The sequence below is a fragment of the Oncorhynchus keta genome, chromosome 13 (genome assembly GCF_023373465.1).
Source record: "Oncorhynchus keta strain PuntledgeMale-10-30-2019 chromosome 13, Oket_V2, whole genome shotgun sequence".
NCBI lineage: Eukaryota > Metazoa > Chordata > Actinopteri > Salmoniformes > Salmonidae > Oncorhynchus > Oncorhynchus keta.
Window position 1 is genome coordinate 29,109,820 of NC_068433.1, and position 23,316 is coordinate 29,133,135.

The 23,316-nt window shown below is 41.4% G+C and overlaps 1 protein-coding gene across 1 annotated transcript in view; it reads left to right on the forward strand.

The window, feature by feature from the left end:
- Positions 1–1,433: 1,433 nt before the first annotated feature.
- The window catches only part of LOC118388089 (transmembrane protein 132D-like), a 31,359-nt gene continuing 9,476 nt past the window's right edge, over positions 1,434–23,316 (forward strand). Inside the window, exons 1-3 of the mRNA XM_052460678.1 lie at positions 1,434–1,481; positions 6,207–6,415; positions 10,551–10,833. Coding sequence (XP_052316638.1) covers positions 1,434–1,481; positions 6,207–6,415; positions 10,551–10,833 — 540 coding nt within the window. The remainder of the gene's footprint in view (positions 1,482–6,206; positions 6,416–10,550; positions 10,834–23,316) is intronic.

Consider the following 23,316-nt stretch of genomic DNA (forward strand, 5'->3'; position numbering starts at 1 on the left):
AATAAATGTCGTTCCACTTCATGATTGTGTCCCACTTGTTGTTGATTCTTCACAAAAAATACAGTTTTATAAATTTATGTTTGAAGCCTGAAATGTGGCAAAAGGTCGCAAAGTTCAAGGGGGCCGAATACTTTCGCAAGGCACTGTATGTACGGTCACTGTAGGGGAGACGTCGATGATGCACTTATTGATAAAGTCGATGACTGGGGTGGTATACTCCTCAATACCATTGAATGAATCCAAGAACATATTCCAGTCTGTGCTAGCAAAACAGTCCTGTAGCATAGCATCTGCGTCATCTGACCACTTCTGAATTGAGGGAGTCACGGGCACTTCCTGCTTTAGTTTTTGCTTGTAAGCAGGAATCAGGAGGATATAATTATGTTCAGATTTGCCAAATGGAGGGCGAGGGAGAGCTTTGTATGCATCTCTGTGTGTGGAGTAAATGTGGTCTTGAGTTTGTTTCTCCACTGGTTTCACATGTGACATGCTGGTAGAAAGGAGGTAAAACAGATTTAAGTTCACGTGCATTAAAGTCCCCGGCCACAAGGAGCACCGCTTTTGGATGAGCATTTTCTTGTTTGCTTATGGCCTTATAGAGTTGTTTGAGTGTGGTCTTCGTGCCAGCATCAGTTTGTGGTGGTAATTAGACGGCTCCGAATAATATAGATGCTACATGTATTCTATTCACCACCGATAGACAGACAGCGCTCCACTCTCAACGTCCCTCCCTGTTTTTTTTTGTCTCAAATAGCACACACTTCTAAATACTTAGGATATGACAATGAGAGAGACGGGGAAGAATGCAGCCAAACTCCCCCTCCTCTGAGGGATGAGTGCACGTGGGTGTGTTTGTGTGTAAGGGTGTGTGTTTGTGTATATGTGTGTTTATTTATTTTGTGTGTGTTTCTGGTTGTACATTTGAAGTTCTGAGAGTGAGAGCTCACAGTAGGTTTCATAATGTTGATGGTGATTCTAAACCTCATGGGTCTTGGTGTTATTGGAAGATTACACTGTCAAAACCTAATATAACTGTGATAGTCTCCGAGATGAATAACCAAATCAACAGTAATGATTAGGTTTGATCCACTATTTCAGTCATAAGAGGTAGATGTGAGATTAATCATTTCATCCATTTACTTTTCCACAAGAACAAATGCAGTGCCTTAGACTGCTGCGCCACTCAGGAGCCCTAAAGACAACTAAGACAACACTAGTGTACTTAAAACTTCTTATGGAGGAGTGTTCCTGTGGCGGAACCAAATCAGCGGAAATTTTAGAGCGCCACCTATAGTTTTTGATAAAACTCAAACTTTCATTAAAACACACATGCAAGGTACTGAATTAAAGCTACACTCGTTGTGAATCTAGCCACCAAGTCAGATTTGTAAAATGCTTTTCGGCGAAAGCATGAGAAGCTATTATCTGATAGCATGCACCCCCCTAAATACCGCAACGTCACCGAAACAACAGATTTTGCGGTAGCCGGCGCTACCCAAAAAGCAGAAATAAAATATAAAACATTCATTACCTTTGACGAGCTTCTTTGTTGGCACTCCTATATATCCCATAAACATCACAATTGGGTCTTTTTCCCGATTAAATCCGTCATTGTATAGCCAAAATGTAATTTGCTGGAAGCCGGTCTAATCCAGGAAAATGCCCCTTTCCAAGACGCAACGTCACTTTTTAAAATGACAAAAGTTGCCTATAAACTTTTACAAATCACTTCAAACTACTTTTCTAAACGAACTTTATGTATTAATAAACGTTAATAATCTATAAAATTGATCACAGGGCGATCTGTATTCGATAGCAGCAAGTCTTGAAATCATCGTCCATGTTTTCAATTTCACAACATCCTGTGGTGAGCCTAAAACAGGAAGGGCCTACACGTCATCCAACCAAGGATAAAGCAGACTTGAAATGCCAGTACTGGCGTCATCGTGTGGAAGCTGTAGGCGTTTACATGGGATCCTCATTTATTTTCTTTCGCCTTAGACAATACATTGAATGGCGGATGAATATTTTGTTTTTGTTTTTGTTGATCAGTTTTACCAGGGATCTTTACTCCTAAACACGTTCTGTTATAGCCACAGACACGAATTAACCAGTTTTAGAGACTTCAGAGTGTTTTCTATACACACATACTTATCATATGCATATACTATATTCCTGGCATGAGTAGCAGGACTTTGAAATGTTGCACGATTTTTAACAAAAAGCTGCGAGAGGCTGCGAAAATTCGCATCATCCCTAACAAGTTCACAATGTACAGTAGGGGAGAGTAGGGTAAGCCAAAGGGATAAGATGAGCCACCCTTGTTTCTAGGAAACAATATGTATAATTTGACTAAATATTTAGGAAAGAAGAAACCACATGGGAAAATAGGTAGTTTTATTTTATTATTTAACTCGGCAAGTCAATTAACAAATAATTTTTTTACAATAAAGGCCTACCCTGGCAATCCCTCCCCGAACCCGGACGATGCTGGGCCAATTGTCCACAGCCATATGGGACTCCCGATCACAGCCAGTTGTTATACAGCCATTGAACCATGGCCTGTAGTGACACCTCTGGCACTGAGATGCAGTGCCTTAGACCTCTGTGCCACTCAGGAGCAAAGTTAGGGTGTCAGGGTAGCAGGTAACCTAGCAGTTAGAGTGTTGGTCCAGTAACTGAAAGGTTGCTGGTTTGAATACCTGAGCTGACAAAGTAAAATATGTTGATGTATCCTTGAGCAAGGCACTTAACCCTAATTTGCTCCAGGGCTGTACTATTATGGCTGACACTGTAAAAAAAACATTTCACTGCATCTTTCTGACAATATATATATTTTTTTAAGTACAATGTGTTTGTTAGCCTGTATTAAAATATGCTTACATTTATTCAAGAACAAAAAAGTGATTGTGATTGTGTTGAATTGTGTTTGGGAAATAAAGATAGACATGGTTTTAAAAAGCTTGTGGTCCTTTTTCATTCAACACAGATATTTTTTTGGCAGCTTAACTTGTCCCGCAACTCAATTTACTCCATGCCCAGGGTACTGCAAGTTGTGCCAAGAGACCACTTTTTTTTGGACAAGCTGTGTTTTCAAAACTGTAAAGTTTACATGAATTCTGAGTATTTCCAGGGATACTCAACATCCTGAAATATATGTAGATATATTTGTTAGAAATAATAGTATATTTCCCTTTAAGGAGTGATGCTGAATGTAAGATATTACTCAACTTACCCCACATGTACATGCATGTCTCTTTCCAAGCTACTCTTGGTAATTTCATTCAAGCAAAGCATTATGTTCTATAAGCTTGAATAATGAACGTTATAGTAATTGTCTGTTGCATGCAACGTTATTGAATTATTCTCTTCTAGCCAAAGAACACTGTAAAATAACACATTTTCTTCACATATCCACGGCCCGACAATTACAGAGAAAATCAATATGATGGCAATGTCTATATTTGTTACTTGATGTGGAACATTCCCTGTCAAAGTTTCGGAAGCCTCAAATTAACTTTAATTCAACTTTGTAGTTGAATAGTTATTTACATTTACATTTAAGTCATTTAGCAGACGCTCTTATCCAGAGCGACTTACAAATTGGTGCATTCACCTTATGACATCCAGTGGAACAGCCACTTTACAATAGTGCATCTAAATCTTTTGACAGATGAAGGGACATATACAGTCTTAGAAAAATGTGTTCCAAAAGGGTTTCTGGTTTTTGGTTCCATGTAGAACCCTCTATTGAAAGGAACCCAAGAGGTTTGGAACCAAAAAGGATCTTCAAAGGGTTATCCAATAGCAATAGGCAAAGAACCATTTTAGGTTCGAGATACCTTTTTTTCTAAAACTGTAGATAGTTCAAATAGAATGCAGTAAAGAGAGAGAGAGTTAAAATAGAATGCAGAGAGAGAGAGATAGTTAAAATAGAATGCAGAGAGAGAGAGATAGTTAAAATAGAATGCAGAGAGAGAGAGAGAGAGAGAGAGAGAGAGAGAGAGAGAGAGAGAGAGAGAGATCACGGAGGCTTAATAAGGAGTGAAGTGGATTGTTTCAGATCGCTTTCTGGTTGGGTGACTTTTTAAAAACCTGCACAGTGTCTGGGAAAAGAGAAGAGGGAGGAGAAGGATTGTGCGTGCTTGTGTGTGCATGTAAATATAGCTGGGAATGTTTCATTTGCTATGTCAGATAACACACACACACATGTTTGTTCCCATTCAAACGAGAAAAAGTCTTACAGTCACATACAGATATAGAGGGAATGTGAATCCTTTAAACTAGCCTACATCAAGTACTTTAAGAAAGAAAGAAAGGAAGAAAGGAAGAAAGGAAGGAAGGAAGAAAGGAAGGAAGGAACAGGTCAACATAGAGAAGCTATAGAAGCTTCTCCCAGGTTAAAGTAGGTTCTGATACACAGCCTGTTTTAATGACAGTTAAACGAAGATAGAAGACGGGTGAGAAGAGAGGCACAGAGTGTGAGGAAGAGAGAGAGAGAGAAGGGGATAAAGAGAGAGAGAGAGAGAGAGAGAGAGAGAGAGAGAGAGAGAGAGAGAAGAGAGAGAGAGAGAGAGAGAGAAAAGGAGAGCGAGAGGAGAGAAGAGAAGAGAAAGAGAGAACTGACAGAGTGAATCTATTAGGAGTGGATGTTCTGACACATCATTTGTGGAAAAACTGCCAAGACACTTCCAGCGAAGAGTGATGATAGTCTGCTTTTGACTAGATTTATAAAAGACTAATTGCACACCCAAACTGTGGGCATGCTGAGATTAAAAGTGATGCCCATCTTCATTATCGCTCCATCCAAAGCTTCAGATGAATGGAAAATGGTTGTGATTATACATGACAGGCTTTGACAAGCCGTTGCATATGGAGAAACTAAAACAAAATCTGTCCTCCCAGTCTTATGTGAAAGAATACATGCCTGATCGAGTGGTTTAGGTTGTTTGAAGGTAGAAGTTCATACGTTTCGAAGATGCTCTTCAGAAAGCCTGCCATGCCATTGGTCGATCTATATCTGAGAGGCTTTGGAACTGATTGGAGGAAACAGAGCAGATTTAGCCAATCATAAAGAGGGGTGACCTGGAGCCAGGGTTTTGTTTCTTGATTGGCAATTGGGATTTGTGTCTTTCTCTGGTCCACCTGTTAAGATTTGTGGCCCGTTCCTCCACACTGGGCTTATCTGTGCACACACACACACACACACACACACACACACACACACACACACACACACACACACACACACACACACACACACACACACACACACACACACACACACACACACACACACACACACACACACACACACACACACACACACACACACACACACACACACACACTTGAATAGAGACTTCAAGGGCTTGCTCAAGGAATGCCAAATCTGGCATCTGTATCATTACAGGGCAGAGGGAGCAATGTCAAGTCTTTGAAGGACATAAGAATAGCATTGTTGTCTCCCTCTAGCTGTACAAACTTGTATGACTAATATTTGCATAGAAATCATTTGATGTAACTTCGACCCTGGACTTCCCTTAGACACTGAGTATACTGTTGTATCTTATTCTTTTATAAAGCAGTAGCCTACATTTTGAACTTAAACTGAGTGTACAAAACATTAATAACACCTTCCTAATATTGAGTTGCACCCCCTGTTGCCCTCAGAGCAGCCTCAATTCATTGAGGGATGGACTGTGCAAGGTTTCAAAAGCAGTCCACAGGGATGCTAGCCAATGTTGACTCCTATGCTTCCTACAGTTGTGTCAAGTTGGATGGATGCCCTTTGGGTGGTAGACCATTCTTGATACACACGGGAAACTGTTGAGCGTGAAAAACATAGTAGAGCTGCATTTCTTGACGCAAACTGGTGTGCCTGGCACCTACTACCATATCCCGTTCAAAGGCACTTAAATATTGTGTCTTGCCCATTCACCCTCTGAATGGCACACATACACAATACAGGTCTCATTTGTCTCAAGGCTTACAAATCCTTCTTTAATCTGTCTCCTCCCTTTCATCTATACTGACTGAAGTGGATTTAAGAAGTGGCAATAAGGGATCACCTGGATTCACCTGGTCAGTCTATTTCAAGGAAAGAGCAGATGTCCTTAATGTATTGTACACTGTGTAGTTTCTTTTGTTTTTCTCTTAATAACATGTTTTCCTATTTCTCCTCTCTCTCATCCTGTTCCTCCCAGGTGTCAGATCGTTGTGACTATGTGTTTGTTAATGGGAAGGAGACGAGGGGGAGGATGAGGATGGTGCTCAACTTCACCTACAGCTACCTGAGTGCCCAACTGGAGATGAGTGTGTGGATGCCCCGCCTCCCCCTGCTTATCGACATAGCCAACCCCGAACTCAGCCAGATCAAGGGCTGGAGAGTCCCTGTGGCCACCGACAACAAGAGGTCAGTAGTTTTACCAGATAGTGAGATGTGTTACCTGGTTCAACCTGCTTGGGAAATTGACTCAAACAGTAATTGCGATGCAAAGTAAAACACTAACTTTCAAGAATCATCTTCAAGCATCTTGTTAATTTTGATGGTTGTATCACCACCTTCCACATATTTACCACTTATTTTTGAAGTTGTAACGGCGTTCTTCGTTTGTCGAAAGAGAGTCGGACCGAAATGCAGCGTGGTGGTTACTCATGTCTTTAATGAAACAAATTGACGATACATGAAATAACTTATAAATACAAAAAAAACAAACGGAACGTGAAAACCTAATACAGCCTATCTGGTGAACACTACACAGAGACAGGAACAATCACCCACGAAATACACAGTGAAACCCCGGCTACCTAAATATGGTTCCCAATCAGAGACAACGAGAATCACCTGACTCTGATTGAGAACCGCCTCAGGCAGCCAACCTGAGCTACACCCCTACTCAGCCGCAATCCCAATGCCTACAAAACCCCAATACGAAACACAACATATATACCCATGTCACACCCTGGCCTGACCAAATATATAACGAAACACAAAACACTATGACCAAGGCGTGACAGAAGTAGTATCTTCATCTGGCAGTTTAGAATAACTGTGAGGATGCTAATGTCTTAATCATTACACCTACACCTTACCTCTTCCCATCACTCCCCTGTCTATGGCCACTGCTGTGATCAGGATACCCAGGTGACGTCGGTTGTCTCTGAGGGAAAAATGTGACTTTCAATTACTGCCATGACTCTGTCTCTCATTTCTGTCGCTGACTCACTTTCTGTCAGCCAGACGCGAGACTAACATATCTGTTATCACCTCCACAACATTCTGGAAATGTCCTGACACAGCCAGTCTTGTTTCTGTTTGTTGTGAAAGTGAGATTTATTGGTTGCAAAGGCATGTCTGAACAATGAAGAAAGAGAGAGAAGAATAGAGTTTGAGTCTGTCTTTTATTTTCTCTCATTGTTATAGTACGGGCAATTAAATTTGGGCAATTAAGCTTGAGTTCTTTAGCGTGAGGCATATGTTCTGTAGATTGTTCAGTTACCTTGCGCAATGCATGCTCGAATCCACTTCAACATACATCATTATCCCCAATGCACTGTGCAACCCTTTAACCCTGGGGCCACCAGGTGGCGTTCTAACACATATGCCCCTGCTTTCATGGCCCTCTCTGAGCCCATGATCACTCTCGTCCAGTGGGTAGGAGAGGTGAAAAGGCCAGTCGAGTCGTGGGTCTGAAAGCGAGCTCATTATACGCCCAGACCTTATCTGACCTGACGGTCATCAGTGAGAACACGGCTTGCATGCTTTTGTCTGCGCCCTGCCGCAAATGTCACCTCGATTAGGCTGACGTGTGTGTCATCCCTCCGGTGAAGAGGTGGAGGGGGGAGGAATGGGGGTCCCAGTCAGCTCCAGCATGTTAACCTGTCAGCCTGTTTTTCTGCCTGGATGGCCACGCATCATTAAACCTAATGGAAGTTGTCAGTGTCGCACTTCGCCCAACCACCTGGCCTGGCCCAGAGAACAGAGAGGGGATGGGGAGGGGGTTGTTTTTAAAGAAAATGAATTCAGTGGAGAAAGAACGAGAGAGAGAGAGGGTGTGAACTGAGTGGAGAGAGAGAAAGAGAGGGATTTGAATGAGAAAACATGTAAGGTAGAGGGAACGAGAGAATGGAGATTGGAGTGGTATCAGTGTAATGGCTGTGGCCTCCATGTTTACGGCTTTTCACAGTGCTACACTGTTTACAGGAGTTTAGAGTCTCTGGCCCACTTTCTGTCTATCATTGGGCTGAAGACAGGTGCCTCTCCCTGGTCTGTACTTGACCTAATCAGCCCTACTGCTGCTGTATGGGGTTCATCACAGAAGATGAAAAAGACTCAACCTGGTCTCAGAGAATTTCATATTATTCTGTATGTAACTCCGGGACACTCCATTTAGTATGAAACCGTATGTTACCTTTGGTATGGTTACTTAAAACCTTACCCCCTTTTTTCCCCCAATTTTGCCTAAAATTACATACCCAAATCTAACTGCCTGTAGCTCAAGCCCTGAAGCAAGGATATGCATATTCTTGGTACCATTTAAAAGGAAACACTTTGAAGTGTATGGAAATGTGAAAGGAATGTAGTAGAATATAACACAATCAATCTGTTAAAATATAATACAAAGAGAAAACCAACAGTTCTTTAGTATTTTTTTGTACCATCATCTTTGAAATGCATGAGAAAAGCCATAATGTATTATTCCAGCCCAAGTGCAATTTAGATTTTGGCCACTAGATGGCACCAGTGTATGTACCCAAATCTAACTGCGTGTAGCTCAGGCCCTGAAGCAAGGATATGCATTTTCTTTTGTACCATTTGAAAGGAAACACTTTGAAGTTTGTGGAAATGTGAATTGAATGTTGGAGAATATAACACAACAGAAGACCACAATCTGGTAGAAGAAAATACAAAGAAAAAACCAACCAGTGTTTTTTTTACCACCATATTTGAAATGCAAGAGAAAGGTCAATACTTTGGGATCGGTGTCCCTTCCACGGGACGGTTGAGCTAAGGTAAGCTAATGCGATTAACACGAGGTTGTAAGTAACAAGAACATTTCCCAGGACATAGATATATCTGATATTGGCAGAAAGCTTAAATTATTGTCAATCTAACTGCACTGTCCAATTTACAGTAGCTATTACAGAGAAAGAATAACATCCTATTGTTGAGGAGAGAGGACAATTTTGAACATGAAAACGTATTAATGCAAAAACGAAAGGAGGGTGGTTTGTCGGGGTGGATGGATAGATGGGTGGGTGCATAACAGAAACGGCTAGCAACCGAAAGGCTGCAAGTTTGAATCTCATCACGGACAACTCTAGCATTTTAGCTAATTTGCAATTTTTTAACTACTTACTACTTTTTAGCTACTTTGCACCATAACCCTTTAACCTAACTCCTAAACTTAATCCCAACCTTAACACTAGCCCCTAACATTAGCCACCTAGCCACCTAGCTAGAATTCGTAACCAGCTAAATTTAACTAAATGTAATCGAAGATTTAATCTATGTAATCCCCAAAAGTAGTTATTCATCATGAGAGGGCCATAAACATTATTAACTAGTAATGCTGCATACTCAAAGAAAGGTTCAAATCTCACCTTTCTGGTAAAAATAGTTATAAATTGCTGGGGTGTAGTCATTTTTGAGGATTCAATATAAAATATAAAATATTAATATATATTACATTTTTATATGATATATTTCCTATTCAACAAAACTGTATGAATTTGGCTTGAAATGACTTATATGCTTTCTAAATATAGCATAATAAAATTATAAAATGGCTAACTATAAGATTTTACCTTCCTTTTATCTGTAAAATACATATTTGTATGTTTAGTGCTAGAGACCTTTTACATATGTTCCAATATGTGAATGTCCCAAAGAGCTCTAGCTTGGCTTCCTGAACTCATTAGGAACTCACCTTTCATCTCATATCCATCTTGTCTATCTATGACAAACATAACGTTTTTTGGGGGTTAAAATGTATGAATTATTTTAGATTAATGTCTATAAATTGTTAGCCACCTAGCCACCTAGCTAAAATTCGTAACATATCATATGTTTTGCAAATATGTAACATATTGTACATTTGCAAATTCGGAACACATAATACAAATTCTAATTCGTAAAATATCATACAAATTCATACATACCATAGGAAATGTAACATGTCATACTAAATGGAGTGTTCAGATTTACATACAGAATAATACAAAATACTCTGAGACCAAGTTGGAAGACTCGGTCCCTATAGGCCAGCCTTTCAATCTCTCTTTCAATTCAAACAATGGAAAATATAGAGATAGAGACAGAGAAGTCAGAGTAATGGAGGAATAGAGTAGATCATTTTTTATAAAAACTAAAAACACGTTGCAAGTAAACATATTTTTAGTAGCATTGTATTTATTTGATATTTTGCTCCGGAGTAAACAAATACCCACATTCAAATGTGTCTGTGGTAACTGCAGTAAACTGTGTAAACTTTAATGCTCCTTTTATTCTGCTTCTTAACATGCGCTTTTCTTTTTCTTTTCTCCAGGTATGAGAGGGTGAGTGAGGATGATGGTGATGAAGTGGACAGTGAGAGGACAGAGAGTGGCTGTGTCCCTCAGTACCAGAGCACCACGGTGCGGGTCCTCACACACTTTATGGCCCTAGGAGCTGATGGGCTGGGCCAACAGGACTTCCTGCTGGGCAGTGATTGGCAGGTGGACGTGACTGACCTGGTCCAGGATTCGCTGAGGGTGGAGGACCAACGTGTTGCCCGCCTACTGAAGGGACAGGTCCTGATGGGCCTCAGCACCGGCACAGCCAAACTACAGGTGAGAGAGAGAGAGCGAGAGAGAGAGAGAGAGAGGGAGATAGGGAGGGTGTGATCGAAAGGGGGAGAGAGAGATAGTGGGGGAAAGAGTGATAACGAGAGTATTCGTTTGTGAGAGAGAGCAAGGGAGAGAAAGAAACAACATGATTAAGAGAGAGTGAGAGAAAGAAAGAAAGAGAGCACCTGCTTGGACAAAATAATAGAGGATGGGGAGTGGAGGAGGAACGATTGGAAAATACAAAGTAAACCGAGGCTCATTGCAAGGGAGACTTTAAAAAGGCAACAGAATCGATCTCGGCACAACATAAACACTTAGCCAATGAGGGCCTGACAAAGCAACGTGAGACTGCGGCACGGCCAATAAAGGCTGCTGAGTCGCTGAGGGCATGTAGGCTCACACACCACACTCACATGCCCCATCCCATTTAGATCATTACTGTGTCCACTTACGGTGTAAAACACAATCGATCAAGCTTTTCCCCAACAGCACAACAGCTTTGCCAAGGCCTGAGCCATGGACCTGCATCTCTTCTCCTTATTGATGAGTTTCAGTTGTGTGTGTCGGTGTACAATGCCCTATTACCTTTATGTTATCCCAGGTGGTCAGTTGAGAACCTTTTCTCATTTCCAATGGCGACCTTGGCCCAGAGGCAGAAACAGAAGTGAAATTGATAGAAATCATATCAATGGTTGACCCTCTATTTGTTTGCGTCCTTTTGGATGGTTTGAGAACGTCTATGACTCAATAAGAGTGGAGAGGCACATTATGAATGTTAACGGCAACCTTGATAACCCTGTAATTATTCACTCTGCTACAAAGCCATCATGTCACTGTCCCTCCCCTACTGTGCTATTATAGAGGGCTTATTTTTTATTTTTTATTTTATTTAACCTTTATTTAACCAGGTAGGCCAGTTGAGAACAAGTTCTCATTTACAACTGCGACCTGGCTAAGATAAAGCAAAGCACTGCGACAAAAACAACAACACAGAGTTACACATAAACAAACGCACAGTCAATAACACAAAAGAAAATAAAAATAGAAAAATCTATGTACAGTGTGTGCAAATGTAGAAGAGTAGGGAGGTAGGCAATAAATAGGCCCTAGAGGCGAAAACTAATTCAAATTTAGCTGTAACGGCTCTTATCGTTGGAAGGAAGAGTGGACCAAAGCGCAGTGTTCATGATATTTATTTTCAAGAAACACTCAAACAAAAATAACCAATCAAAAAAAATGAAAGCGAACAGTTCCGTCAGGCACAGACACTAAACAGAAAATAACACCCCACAAAACTCAAACGGAAAATCACAATTTATATATGATCCCCAATCAGAGACAACAATAGACCTCTGATTGGGAACCACACTCGGCAAAACAACAAAGAAATAGAAAACATAGATTTTCCCACCCGAGTCACACCCTGACCTAACCAAACATAGAGAATAAATAAGGATCTCTAAGGTCAGGGCGTGACATTAGCATTAATATTGGAGTGAAAGATGTGCAGATGATGATGCGCAAGTAGAGATACTGGGATGAAAAAGAGCAAGAGGGTAAGTAATAATATGGGGATGAGAAAGTCGGGTGTGCTATTTACAGATTGGCTGTGTACAGGTACAGTGATCAGTAAGCTACTCTGACAGCTGATGCTTAAAGTTAGAGAGGGCGGTATAAGACTCCAGCTTCAGAGATTTTTGGTCGGCGTAGGGGTAGCCAGGTGGAAAGCATGGCCAGCCGTGTTAAATGCTTAATAAATGATCAATTATAATAGATTTATCGGGGGTGACAGTGTTTCCTATACTCAGTGCATTGGGCAACTGGGAGGAGGTGCTCTTATTCTCCATGAACTTTACAGTGTCACAAAACTTTTTGGAATTAGTGCTACAGGAAGCAAATTTCTGTTTGAAAATGATAGCCTTAGCTTTCCTAATTGACTGAGTATATTGGTTCCTGACTTCCCTGAAAAGTTGCATATCGAGGGGGCTATTCGATGCTAATGCAGAATGCCACAGGATGTTTTTGTGCTGGTCAAGGGCAGTCAAGTCTGGGGTGAACCAAGGGCTATATTTGTTCTTAGTTCTACATTTTTTTGAACGGGGCATGCTTATTTAAGATGGAAAGGAAAGCACTTTTGAAGAGCAACCAGGCATCCTCTACTGACGGGATGAGGTCAATATCCTTCCAGGATACCAGGGCCAGGTCAATTAGAAAGGCCTGCTCGCTGAAGTGTTTTAGGGAGCGTTTGACAGTGATGTGGGGTGGTCATTTGACTGTGGACCAATTATGCATGCAGGCAATGAGGTGATCGCTGAGATCCTGGTTGAAGACAGCAGAGGTGTATTTGGAGGGCAAGTTGGTCAGGATGATATCTAAGAGGGTGCTCATGGTTACGGATTTAGGGTTGTACCTGGTAGGTTCCTTGATCATTTGTGTGATATTGAGGGCATCTAGCTTAGATTTTAGGACGGCCGGGGTGTTAAGCATGTCCCAGTTTATGTCACCTAACAGTACGAACTCTGAAGATAGATGGGGGGACGATAAATTCACATATGGTGTCCAGGGCACAGCTGGGGGATGAGGGGGGTCTATAACAAGAAGCAACAGTGAGAGACTTGTTTCTGGAATGGTGGATTTTTAAAAGTAGAAGCACAAATTATTTGGCTGGTTCTAGCTTGTCGGAAAATTTATATTTAGGGATGGAAATTTCAGGATTTTTGGTGGCCTTCCTAAGCCAGGATTCAGACACGGCTAGGACAATGCGGAGTGTGCTGAAGCAGTGAAAAAAAAACTTAGGGAGGAGGCTCCTAATGTTAACATGCATCAAACCAATGCTTTTACGGTTACATTTGTCAACAAATGAAAGCGCCTGGGGAATTGGAGTGATGCTGTGGGCTGCAGGGCCTGGGTTAACCTCTACATCACCAGAGGAACAGAGGGAGGATTAGGATAAGAACACGGCTAAAGGTTAACTCTTGGAACTACTGTTACATTAAATTCCTATATGTTTTAATACCCAATTAAAATTAAACACTCTGTCAATTCCTAAGAATTTGTAAGACTCTTATTTGCATAAAAAGGACAGAGACCAGTCTCAAAATCAATCAGCAGTGTTTATTCTCGAGAGTACTGAACATGATACAGTTTACCACAGGTTATAAACTGAAAATGACGTCATTAGTTTTCGTACCATCCCGTCTCATCTCCACTCCAGTACAATGGCTGTATAGTTCTCAAACCTTCCCACATCGTCTCTCCCTACTTAGATAATTTATGACCGAGCCAAGGTCTGCCTGTGTAGATAAGCATTCTAGCCAGTCTGACTTTAAGTTCATTAATTTCTACCAAGGAACAGACAGTCATTGTTCTTATTCTTGATTATATTTACACACATTATATTCAGTACTAGGATTAAAAGAAAATGCATACATCTATACAGTAACATAATAGTATTCTGATTAGTCAGTCCTGATTGAAATGTATACATAATTAGTCATTATTGATAAAAAATCCCTGAACAACTACCCATCCCGGATCCGGGAGAATTGTCATCAACTGACATTAAGTAGCATAACACAACGGACAAAAAATCTTACTAGAAAATATTCATATTCATGAAATCACAAGTGAAATATATTCAAACACAGCTTAGCCTTTTGTTAATCACCCTGTCATTTTGAAAATATGCTTTACAGCCAAAGCAAGACAAGCATTTGTGTAAGTTTATCGATAGCCTAGCATAGCATTGTGCCTCGCTAGCAGCAGGCAATCTGGTCACGAAAATCAGAAAAGCAATCAAATTAAATAGTTTACCTTTAATGAGATTCTGATGTTGTCACTCACAAAACTCCCAGTTCGATAGCAAATGTTCCTTTTTTCCCCAAAAATTATTTTTGTAGCCAAAAATTCACGTTTGGCTGAGAAAATGACCGGAAATTGCTGTCACGACAACGCCGAAAAATATTCAAAATTAGCTCCATAATATTGACAGAAACATGGCAAACGTTGTTTATAATCAAACCTCAAGGTGTTTTTCAAATATCTATTTGATAATATATCCGTCGAGGCAATTGGTTTCTCATAAGAAGCGATTGGAAAAATGGCTACCTCAGTATTTTACGCAAGATTTTCTGCGGGAGACACCATGTGACCACTTGCTAAATATGGTCCCTTACGGCTATTCTTCAACGGAAATGCGTAAAAAGACGTCACAATGTTGTAGACACCTTGGGGAATACGTGGAAACGTAAGCTCATGCGTAGCTCATTCACAGACATATAAGGAGTCATTGGCATGAGGCGGTTTCAAAAAATGCTGCACTTCCTGGTTGGATTTTTATCTGGGTTTCGCCTGTAACATCAGTTCTGTAGCACTCACAGACAATATCTTTGCAGATTTGGAAACGACAGAGAGTTTTGTATCCAAAGCTATCAATTATATGCATAGTCGAGCATCTATTTGTGACAAAATATCTTGTTTAAAACGTTTTTCATCCCAAAATTTAAATAGCGCCCTCTAACACGCCCCCTAACACTTGTACATAACGATATGTACAAGGGACAATCAAAACAGACATCCCATTGCTACGCCAACACACACACACACACACACACACACACACACACACACACACACACACACACACACACACACACACACACACACACACACACACACACACACACACACACACACACACACACACACAGTAAACAAATCTATAGTTCTGATGCTGATCGCTCACATGCAAAGAAACACACAAACGAAAAAAACAGAACACACTATGCTCTCCTCTCTCTTCATTTCTTTTTTCCACTCCTTCCTGAAGCGCACACACACACACTGGCACTCAGAGAACCCCACATGCAGCAACCTCAAATGAGTATTGACAGTGTTGTTAGAGAGCCTTTGAAGTTTTATTTGATAGCAAAATTGCCTCTCGCTTCACTGGAGTGATTTTAGATCCAGCTACAAACAAGAGCTTCCTCAATCGTCTGGAATTAAAATCTGATAAAAAGAGCAATCACTGCGATTGTCAAGGAGGGTCTTGTAATCAAACTATCAAAAAGAAGTCTGCTGAAAAGGGAGTAGATGGTCCTGGGTCTCCAAGGTTACCAATAATAAAACCCATTTCATGTGTCAGATGCATCTCTCCCTGCCCTGTTGTTTTAGCTGCTGCTAAATTGATTAATCACTTTACCTCATAAAACCGGTTATTAGCTTTTAAAGGCACAATCACTGCTTTTCCCAAGCTTCAAATACAGCTTCGAATGGTTCATTGTTTTGACAATAATAATAATAATAATAATAATATATGCCATTTAGCAGACGCTTTTATCCAAAGCGACTTACAGTCATGTGTGCATACATTCTACGTATGGGTGGTCCCGGGAATCGAACCCGTGGTAGGTGTGCTGCTGGGTTTTAGGATAAAGCTTTGGCTTAATCTGACCAGTGACGCAATGTACCCACTTAGATAATAAAATAGTCCTAAATAGACCTAATGCATCAAGTTAAAAACAAGGTATCTCTACATATATGCTCATGGTAACACATGTGGGGAAGTCATATCACTTCAAACCACAGACTGCAAATGTGACACCTCTTCTCTTTCCGACGAATCCAAAATGTTGTTTTTGACATTTGACAGAAGTACAGACTCAAAATGGTCTGTCATACACTGCATTCGGAATAACAATGGCAAAGTAATGCTGCTTTGAACGTTTATAAACTTGTAACCCCACTTAAAAAGAGAAATGGTCCTTGAAAAGTGTTGGTTCAGTTTTTATACCTCTTTGTTCACACCCATTCAGCATCGTTCCCACCCTCTTAATAAGCCTTAGACCCACCCATCTCTTTAAGGATTCACTTGTGAGGCCATGTCCTCAACAGAGTGAGTAAGGTAGTGTAGTAAACAACCAAAGATTTCAAGACTAAAAGTGGTAAAAGTAGTAGCCTTTTTTGATAATGTCGCCATTTATACTTTTTTGTTCATTTTTTTCACATAGTTTGTAACTCATTCTGTACATAAAGTTGCTGCTACAATCTCTTATGACCGAAAAGAGCTTCTGGACATCAAAACAGCAATTACTCACCTCGAACTGGACAAAGATTTTTTTTCTTTAATGAGTTCAACACGAAGGATATACATTCTTTATCAAGACAAACCCCAAATCCTTGTCATTCGCGAAAAGAAAATACAGAGAAAAGGGGGGAGGAGGGCAGAGTGCCTTGTAAGAATTCACCAACGAGTAGGTACACCACCACTACCCGCAGTATTATTGGCCAAACTGGACAATCTACAATTCAGACTATCCTACCAACGGGATATTAAAAACTGTAATATCTTATGTTTCACCGGGACGTGGCTATACGACGATACAGATAATATAGAGCTGGCTGGCTTCTCTGTGCATCGGCAGGACAGAGCAGCTACGTCTGGTAAGACGAGGGGCGGGGATTTGTGTATATTTGTCAATAATTGCTGGTGCGTGATGTCTAATATTAAAGAGATCTCGAGGTATTGCTCACCTGAGGTAGAGTACATCATGATAAGCTGTAGACCACACTATCTGCCAAGAGAGTTCTCATCTACAGTACCAGTCAAAAGCTTTGACACACCTACTCGTTCAAGGTTTTTTTGTTTGTTGCTATTTTCTACCATGTAGAATAATAGTGGAGACATCAAAATATTGGAGACATCAAAACTATAAACATTCCAGGTGAAGCTGGTTGAGAGAATGCCAAGAGAATGCCAAGAGTTTGCAAAACTGTCATCAAAGGAAAGGGTGTCTACTTTGAAGAATCTCAAATACAAAATATATTTTGATTTGTTTAACACTTTCTTGGTTACTACTGAAGTGTGTTATATGTGTTATTTAATAGTTTTCATAGTTTTGTTATCTCCACTATTATTCTCCAGTGTAGAAAATAGTAAAAATATAAGACTGCACTCAACTAAGACTGCACTCAATGACCTGTATAAGGCCACCTTTACTCCACACACAGTGACGCAAAGCTCTCCGTCGCCCTCCATTTGGCTTACAAGCAGGAAGTACCAGTGACTCGCTTTTGCAGGTTTTACTACTTACAAAGCATGTAGAGGTCTGTAATTTTAATCATAGGGCGGCAGGGTAGCCTAGTGGTTAGAGTGTTGGAATAGTAACCTGAAGGTTGCGACTTCAAACCCCTGAGCTGACAAGGTACAAATCTGTCGTTCTGCCCCTGAACAGGCAGTTAAACCACTGTTCCTAGGCTGTCATTGAAAATAAGAATTTGTTCTTAACTGACTTGCCTGGTTAAATAAAGGTAAAATAAATAGGTACACTTCAACTGTGAGAGATGGAATCTCTCCAGAAAATCACATTGTATGATTTTTAAGTAATTAATTTGCATTTTATTGCATGACATAAGTATTTGATCACCTACCAACCAGTAAGAATTCTGGCTCTCACAGACCTGTTAGTTTTTCTTTAAGAATCCCGCCTGTTCTCCACTCATTACCTGTATTAACTGCACCTGTTTGAACTCGTTACCTGTATAAAAGACACCTGTCCACACATTTACATTACATTTAAGTCATTTAGCAGACGCTCTTATCCAGAGCGACTTACAAATTGGTGCATTCACCTTATGACATCCAGTAGAACAGTCACTTTACAATAGTGCATCTAAATCTTAAAGGGGGGTGAGAAGGATTACTTATCCTATCCTAGGTATTCCTTAAAGAGGTGGGGTTTCAGGTGTCTCCGGAAGGTGGTGATTGACTTCGCTGTCCTGGCGTCGTGAGGGAGTTTGTTCCACCATTGGGGGGCCAGAGCAGCGAACAGTTTTGACTGGGCTGAGCGGGAACTGTACTTCCTCAGTGGTAGGGAGGCGAGCAGGCCAGAGGTGGATGAACGCAGTGCCCTTGTTTGGGTGTAGGGCCTGATCAGAGCCTGGAGGTACTGAGGTGCCGTTCCCCTCACAGCTCCGTAGGCAAGCACCATGGTCTTGTAGCGGATGCGAGCTTCAACTGGAAGCCAGTGGAGAGAGCGGAGGAGCGGGGTGACACACACTCAATCAAACAGACTCCAACCTCTCCACAATGGCCAAGACTAGAGAGCTGTGTGTAAGGACATCAGGGATAATATTGTAGACCTGCACAGCTTGGTGAGAAGGCAACAAATGTTGGCGCAATTATAAAAAAATGGAAGAAGTTCAAGATGACGGTCAATCACCCTCGGTCTGGGGCTCCATGCAAGATCTCACCTTGTGGGGCATCAATGATCATGAGGAAGGTGAGGGATCAGCCCAGAACTACACGGCAGGACCTGGTCAATGACCTGAAGAGAGCTGGGACCACAGTCTCAAAGAAAACCATTAGTAACACACTACGCTGTCATGGATTAAAATCCTGCAGCGCACGCAAGGTCCCCCTGCTCAAGCCAGCGCATGTCCAGGCCCGTCTGAAGTTTGCCAATGACCATCTGGATGATCCAGAGGAGGAATGGGAGTAGGTCATGTGGTCTGATGAGACAAAAATAGAGCTTTTTGGTCTAAACTCCACTCCCCGTGTTTGGAGAAAGAAGAATGATGAGTACAACCCCAAGAACACCATCCCAACCGTGAAGCATGGAGGTGGAAACATCATTCTTTGGGGATGCTTTTCTGCAAAGGGGACAGGATGACTGCACCGTATTGAGGGGAGGACAGACCTGAACCCAATAGAAAATCTTTGGAGGGAGCTGAAAGTCCGTATTGCCCAGCGACAGCTCCGAAACCTGAAGGATCTGGAGAAGGTCTGTATGGAGGAGTGGGCCAAAATCCCTGCTGCAGTGTGTGCAAACCTGGTCAAGAACTACAGGAAAACTTTTGATCTCTGTAATTGCAAACAAAGGTTTCTGTACCAAATATTAAGTTCTGCTTTTCTGATGTATCAAATACTTATGTCATGCAATAAAATGCAAATTAATTACTTAAAAATCATACAATGTGATTTTCTGGATTTTTGTTTTAGATTCCGTCTCTCACAGGTTAAGTGTACCTATGATAAAAATGACAGACCTCTACATGCTTTGTAAGTAGGAAAACCTGTGTATCAAATACTTGTTCTCCCTACTGTATATGAAATCCCTCTATGCCCTCAGACGACCCACCAAACAGGGAAAGATTGAATCCTATATTAACTCAGCAAAAAAAGCAATGTCCCTTTTTCAGGACCCTGTCTTTCAAAGATAATTCCTAAAAATCCAATAACTTCACAGATCTTCATTGTAAAGTTCCTCATGCCTGTTCAATGAACCATAAACAATTAATTAATGAACATGCACTTGTGGAACGGTGGTTAAGACACTAACAGCTTACAGACATTAGGCAATTAAGGTCACAGTTATGAAAACTTAGGACACTAAAGAGGCCATTCTACTGACTCTGAGAAACACCTGGGTCTCTGCTCATCTGCGTGAATGTGCCTTAGGCATGCTGCAATGAGGCATGGAGACTGCAGATGTGGCCAGGGCAATAAATGGCAATGTCCGTACTGTGAGACGCCTAATACAGCGCTACATGGAGACAGGACGGACAGCTGATCATCCGGGACAGGTATAGGATGGCAACAACAACTGCCCGAGTTACACAAGGAATGCACAATCCCTCCATCAGCGCTCAGACTGTTCACAATAGACTGAAAGAGGCTGGACTGCGGGCTTGTAGGCCTGTTGTAAGGAAGGTCCTCACCAGACATCACCTGCAACAACGTCGCCTATGGGCACAAACCCACTGTCGCTGGACCAGACAGTACAGGCATAGAGTCCATAGTTTTGTCTCACCAGGGGTGATGGTCGGATTCGTGTTTATCATTGAAGGAATGTTACCCTCTCTTTCTCGCTGGACCCTCTCTTTCTAAAATGATCTGCCGAAATTGTTGCAACCCTTATTACAAGCCTGTTTAACCTCTCTTTCGTATTGTCTGAGATTCCCAAAGATTGGAACGCTGCCACGGTCATCCCCCTCTTCAAAGGGGGTGACACTCTAGACCCAAACTGCTACAGACCTATATCTATCCTACCCTGTCTTTCTAAGGTCTTCGAAAGCCAAGTTAACAAACAGATTACTGACCATTTCGAATCCCACCATACCTTCTCCGCTATGCAATCTGTTTTCAGAGCTGGTACACCTCAGCCACGCTCAAGGTTCTAAACGACATCATAACCGCCATCGATAAGAGACATTACTTTTGACTCTGTCAATCACAACACTCTTATTGGCAGACTCGACAGCCTTGGTTTCTCAAATGATTGCCTCGCCTGGTTTACCAACTACTTCTCTGATAGAGTTCAGTGTGTCAAATCGAAGGGCCTCTGACAGTCTTTATGGGTGTGCCACAGGGTTCAATTCTTGGGCCGACTCTCTTTTCTGTATACATCAATTATGTTGCTCTTGCTGCTGGTGATTCTCTGATCCACCTATACGCAGACGACACCATTCTGTATACTTCTGACCCCTCCTTAGACACTGTGTTAACTAACCTCCAGACGAGCTTCAATGCCATACAACTCTCCTTCCGTGGTCTCCAACTGCTCTTAAACACAAGTAAAACTAAATGCATGCTATTCAATCGATCACTGCCCGCACCTGCTCGCCGGTCCAGCATCACTACTCTGGACGGCTCTGACAACTACAAATACCTGGGTGTCTGGTTAGACTGTAAACTCTCCTTCCAGATTCACATTAAGCATCTCCAATCCAAAATTAAATTTAGAATCGGATTCCTATATCGCAACAAAGCATCCTTCACTCATGCTGCCAAACATACCCTTGTAAAACTGACCATCCTACCGATCCTCGACTTTGGTGATGTCATCTATAATATAGCCTCCAACACTCTACTCAACAAACTGGATGCAGTCTATCACAGTGCCATCCGTTTTGTCACCAAAGCCCCATACACTACCCACCATTGTGACCTGTATGCTCTTGTTGGTTGGCCCTCGCTTCATACCCGTTGCCAAACCCACTGGCTACAGGTTATCTACAAGTCTCTGCTAGGTAAAGCCCCACCTTATCTCAGATCACTGGTCACCATAGCAGCACCCACCCGTAGCATGCGCTCCAGCAGGTATATCTCACTGGTCACCCCCAAAGCCAATTCGTCCTTTGGTCGTCTTTCCTTCCAGTTCTATGCTGCTCCCTCACTAGCTTTAAGCACCAACTGTCAGAGCAGCTTACAGATCACTGCACCTGTACATAGCCCATCTGTAAACAGCCCATCTATCTACCTAACTCATCCCCATACGGGTATTTATTTATTTTGCTCCTTTGCACCCCAGTATCTCTACCTGCACATTCATCTTCTGCCAATCTACCATTCCAGTGTTTAATTGCTATATTGTAATTACTTCGCCACCATGGCCTATTTATTTCTTTAACTTAACTCATTTGCACTCACTGTATATAGATTTTGTTTTATTTTGTTGTACTGTATTATTGACTGTATGTTTTGTTTATTCCATGTGTAACTCTGTGTTGTTGTATGTGTCGAATTGCTCCGCTTTATCTTGGCCAGGTCATAGTTGCAAATGAGAACTTGTTCTCAACTAGGCTACCTGGTTAAATAAAGGTGAAATAAAATAAATAGATAAAAACACAGAGGCCTGTACTCTGGAGCGGGATCGATTTGGAGGTGGAGGGTCGGTCATGGTCTGGGTCTATGTGTCACAGCATCATCTGACTAAGCTTGTTGTGATTGCAGGCAATCTCAATGCTGTGTATTAAATACAGCTGGTGGCCACACCAGATACTGACTGTTACTTTTGATTTTGACCCCTCGTTTGTTCAGGGACACATTATTCAATTTCCGTTAGTCACATGTCTGTGGAACTTGTTCAGTTTATGTCTCAGTTGTTGAATCTTGTTATGTTCATACAAATATTTACACATGTTAAGTCTGCTGAAAACAAATGCAGTTGACAGTGTGAGGACGTTTCTTTTTTTTGCTGAGTTTACTAGGCGGTGTCAGAGGAAGGAACAAAAATTGTCAAAGACTCTTGCCCCCAAGCCATAGACTGTTCTCTCTGCTACCGCATGGTAAGTCTAGTACCAAAAGGCTCCGTAACAGCTTCTACCCCCAAGCCATAAGACTGCTGAACAATTAATCAAATGTCCACCCAGATTATTTACATTGACCCACCCCCTTTGTTTTTACACTGCATCTACTCTCTGTTAACGATCTATGCATACTGTAGTCACTTTACAAATGACCTCGCCTAACCTGTACCCTCGCACATTGACTAGGTACCTTCCCCTGTGTATAGCTTCGTTATTGTTATGTAATTTTCTTCTGTTAATTTTTGATTTTATTAAAAATATTTTACTTTAGTTTTTTTGTAAACATTTTCTTAAAACTGGTTGAGGGCTTGTAAGTAAACATTTCTGTCACATTTTGACCTTTGGGTGGGTTGTCTATGTTCCTTTTTCTATGTTTTGGGAGTTCTGTGTTTGGCCTGG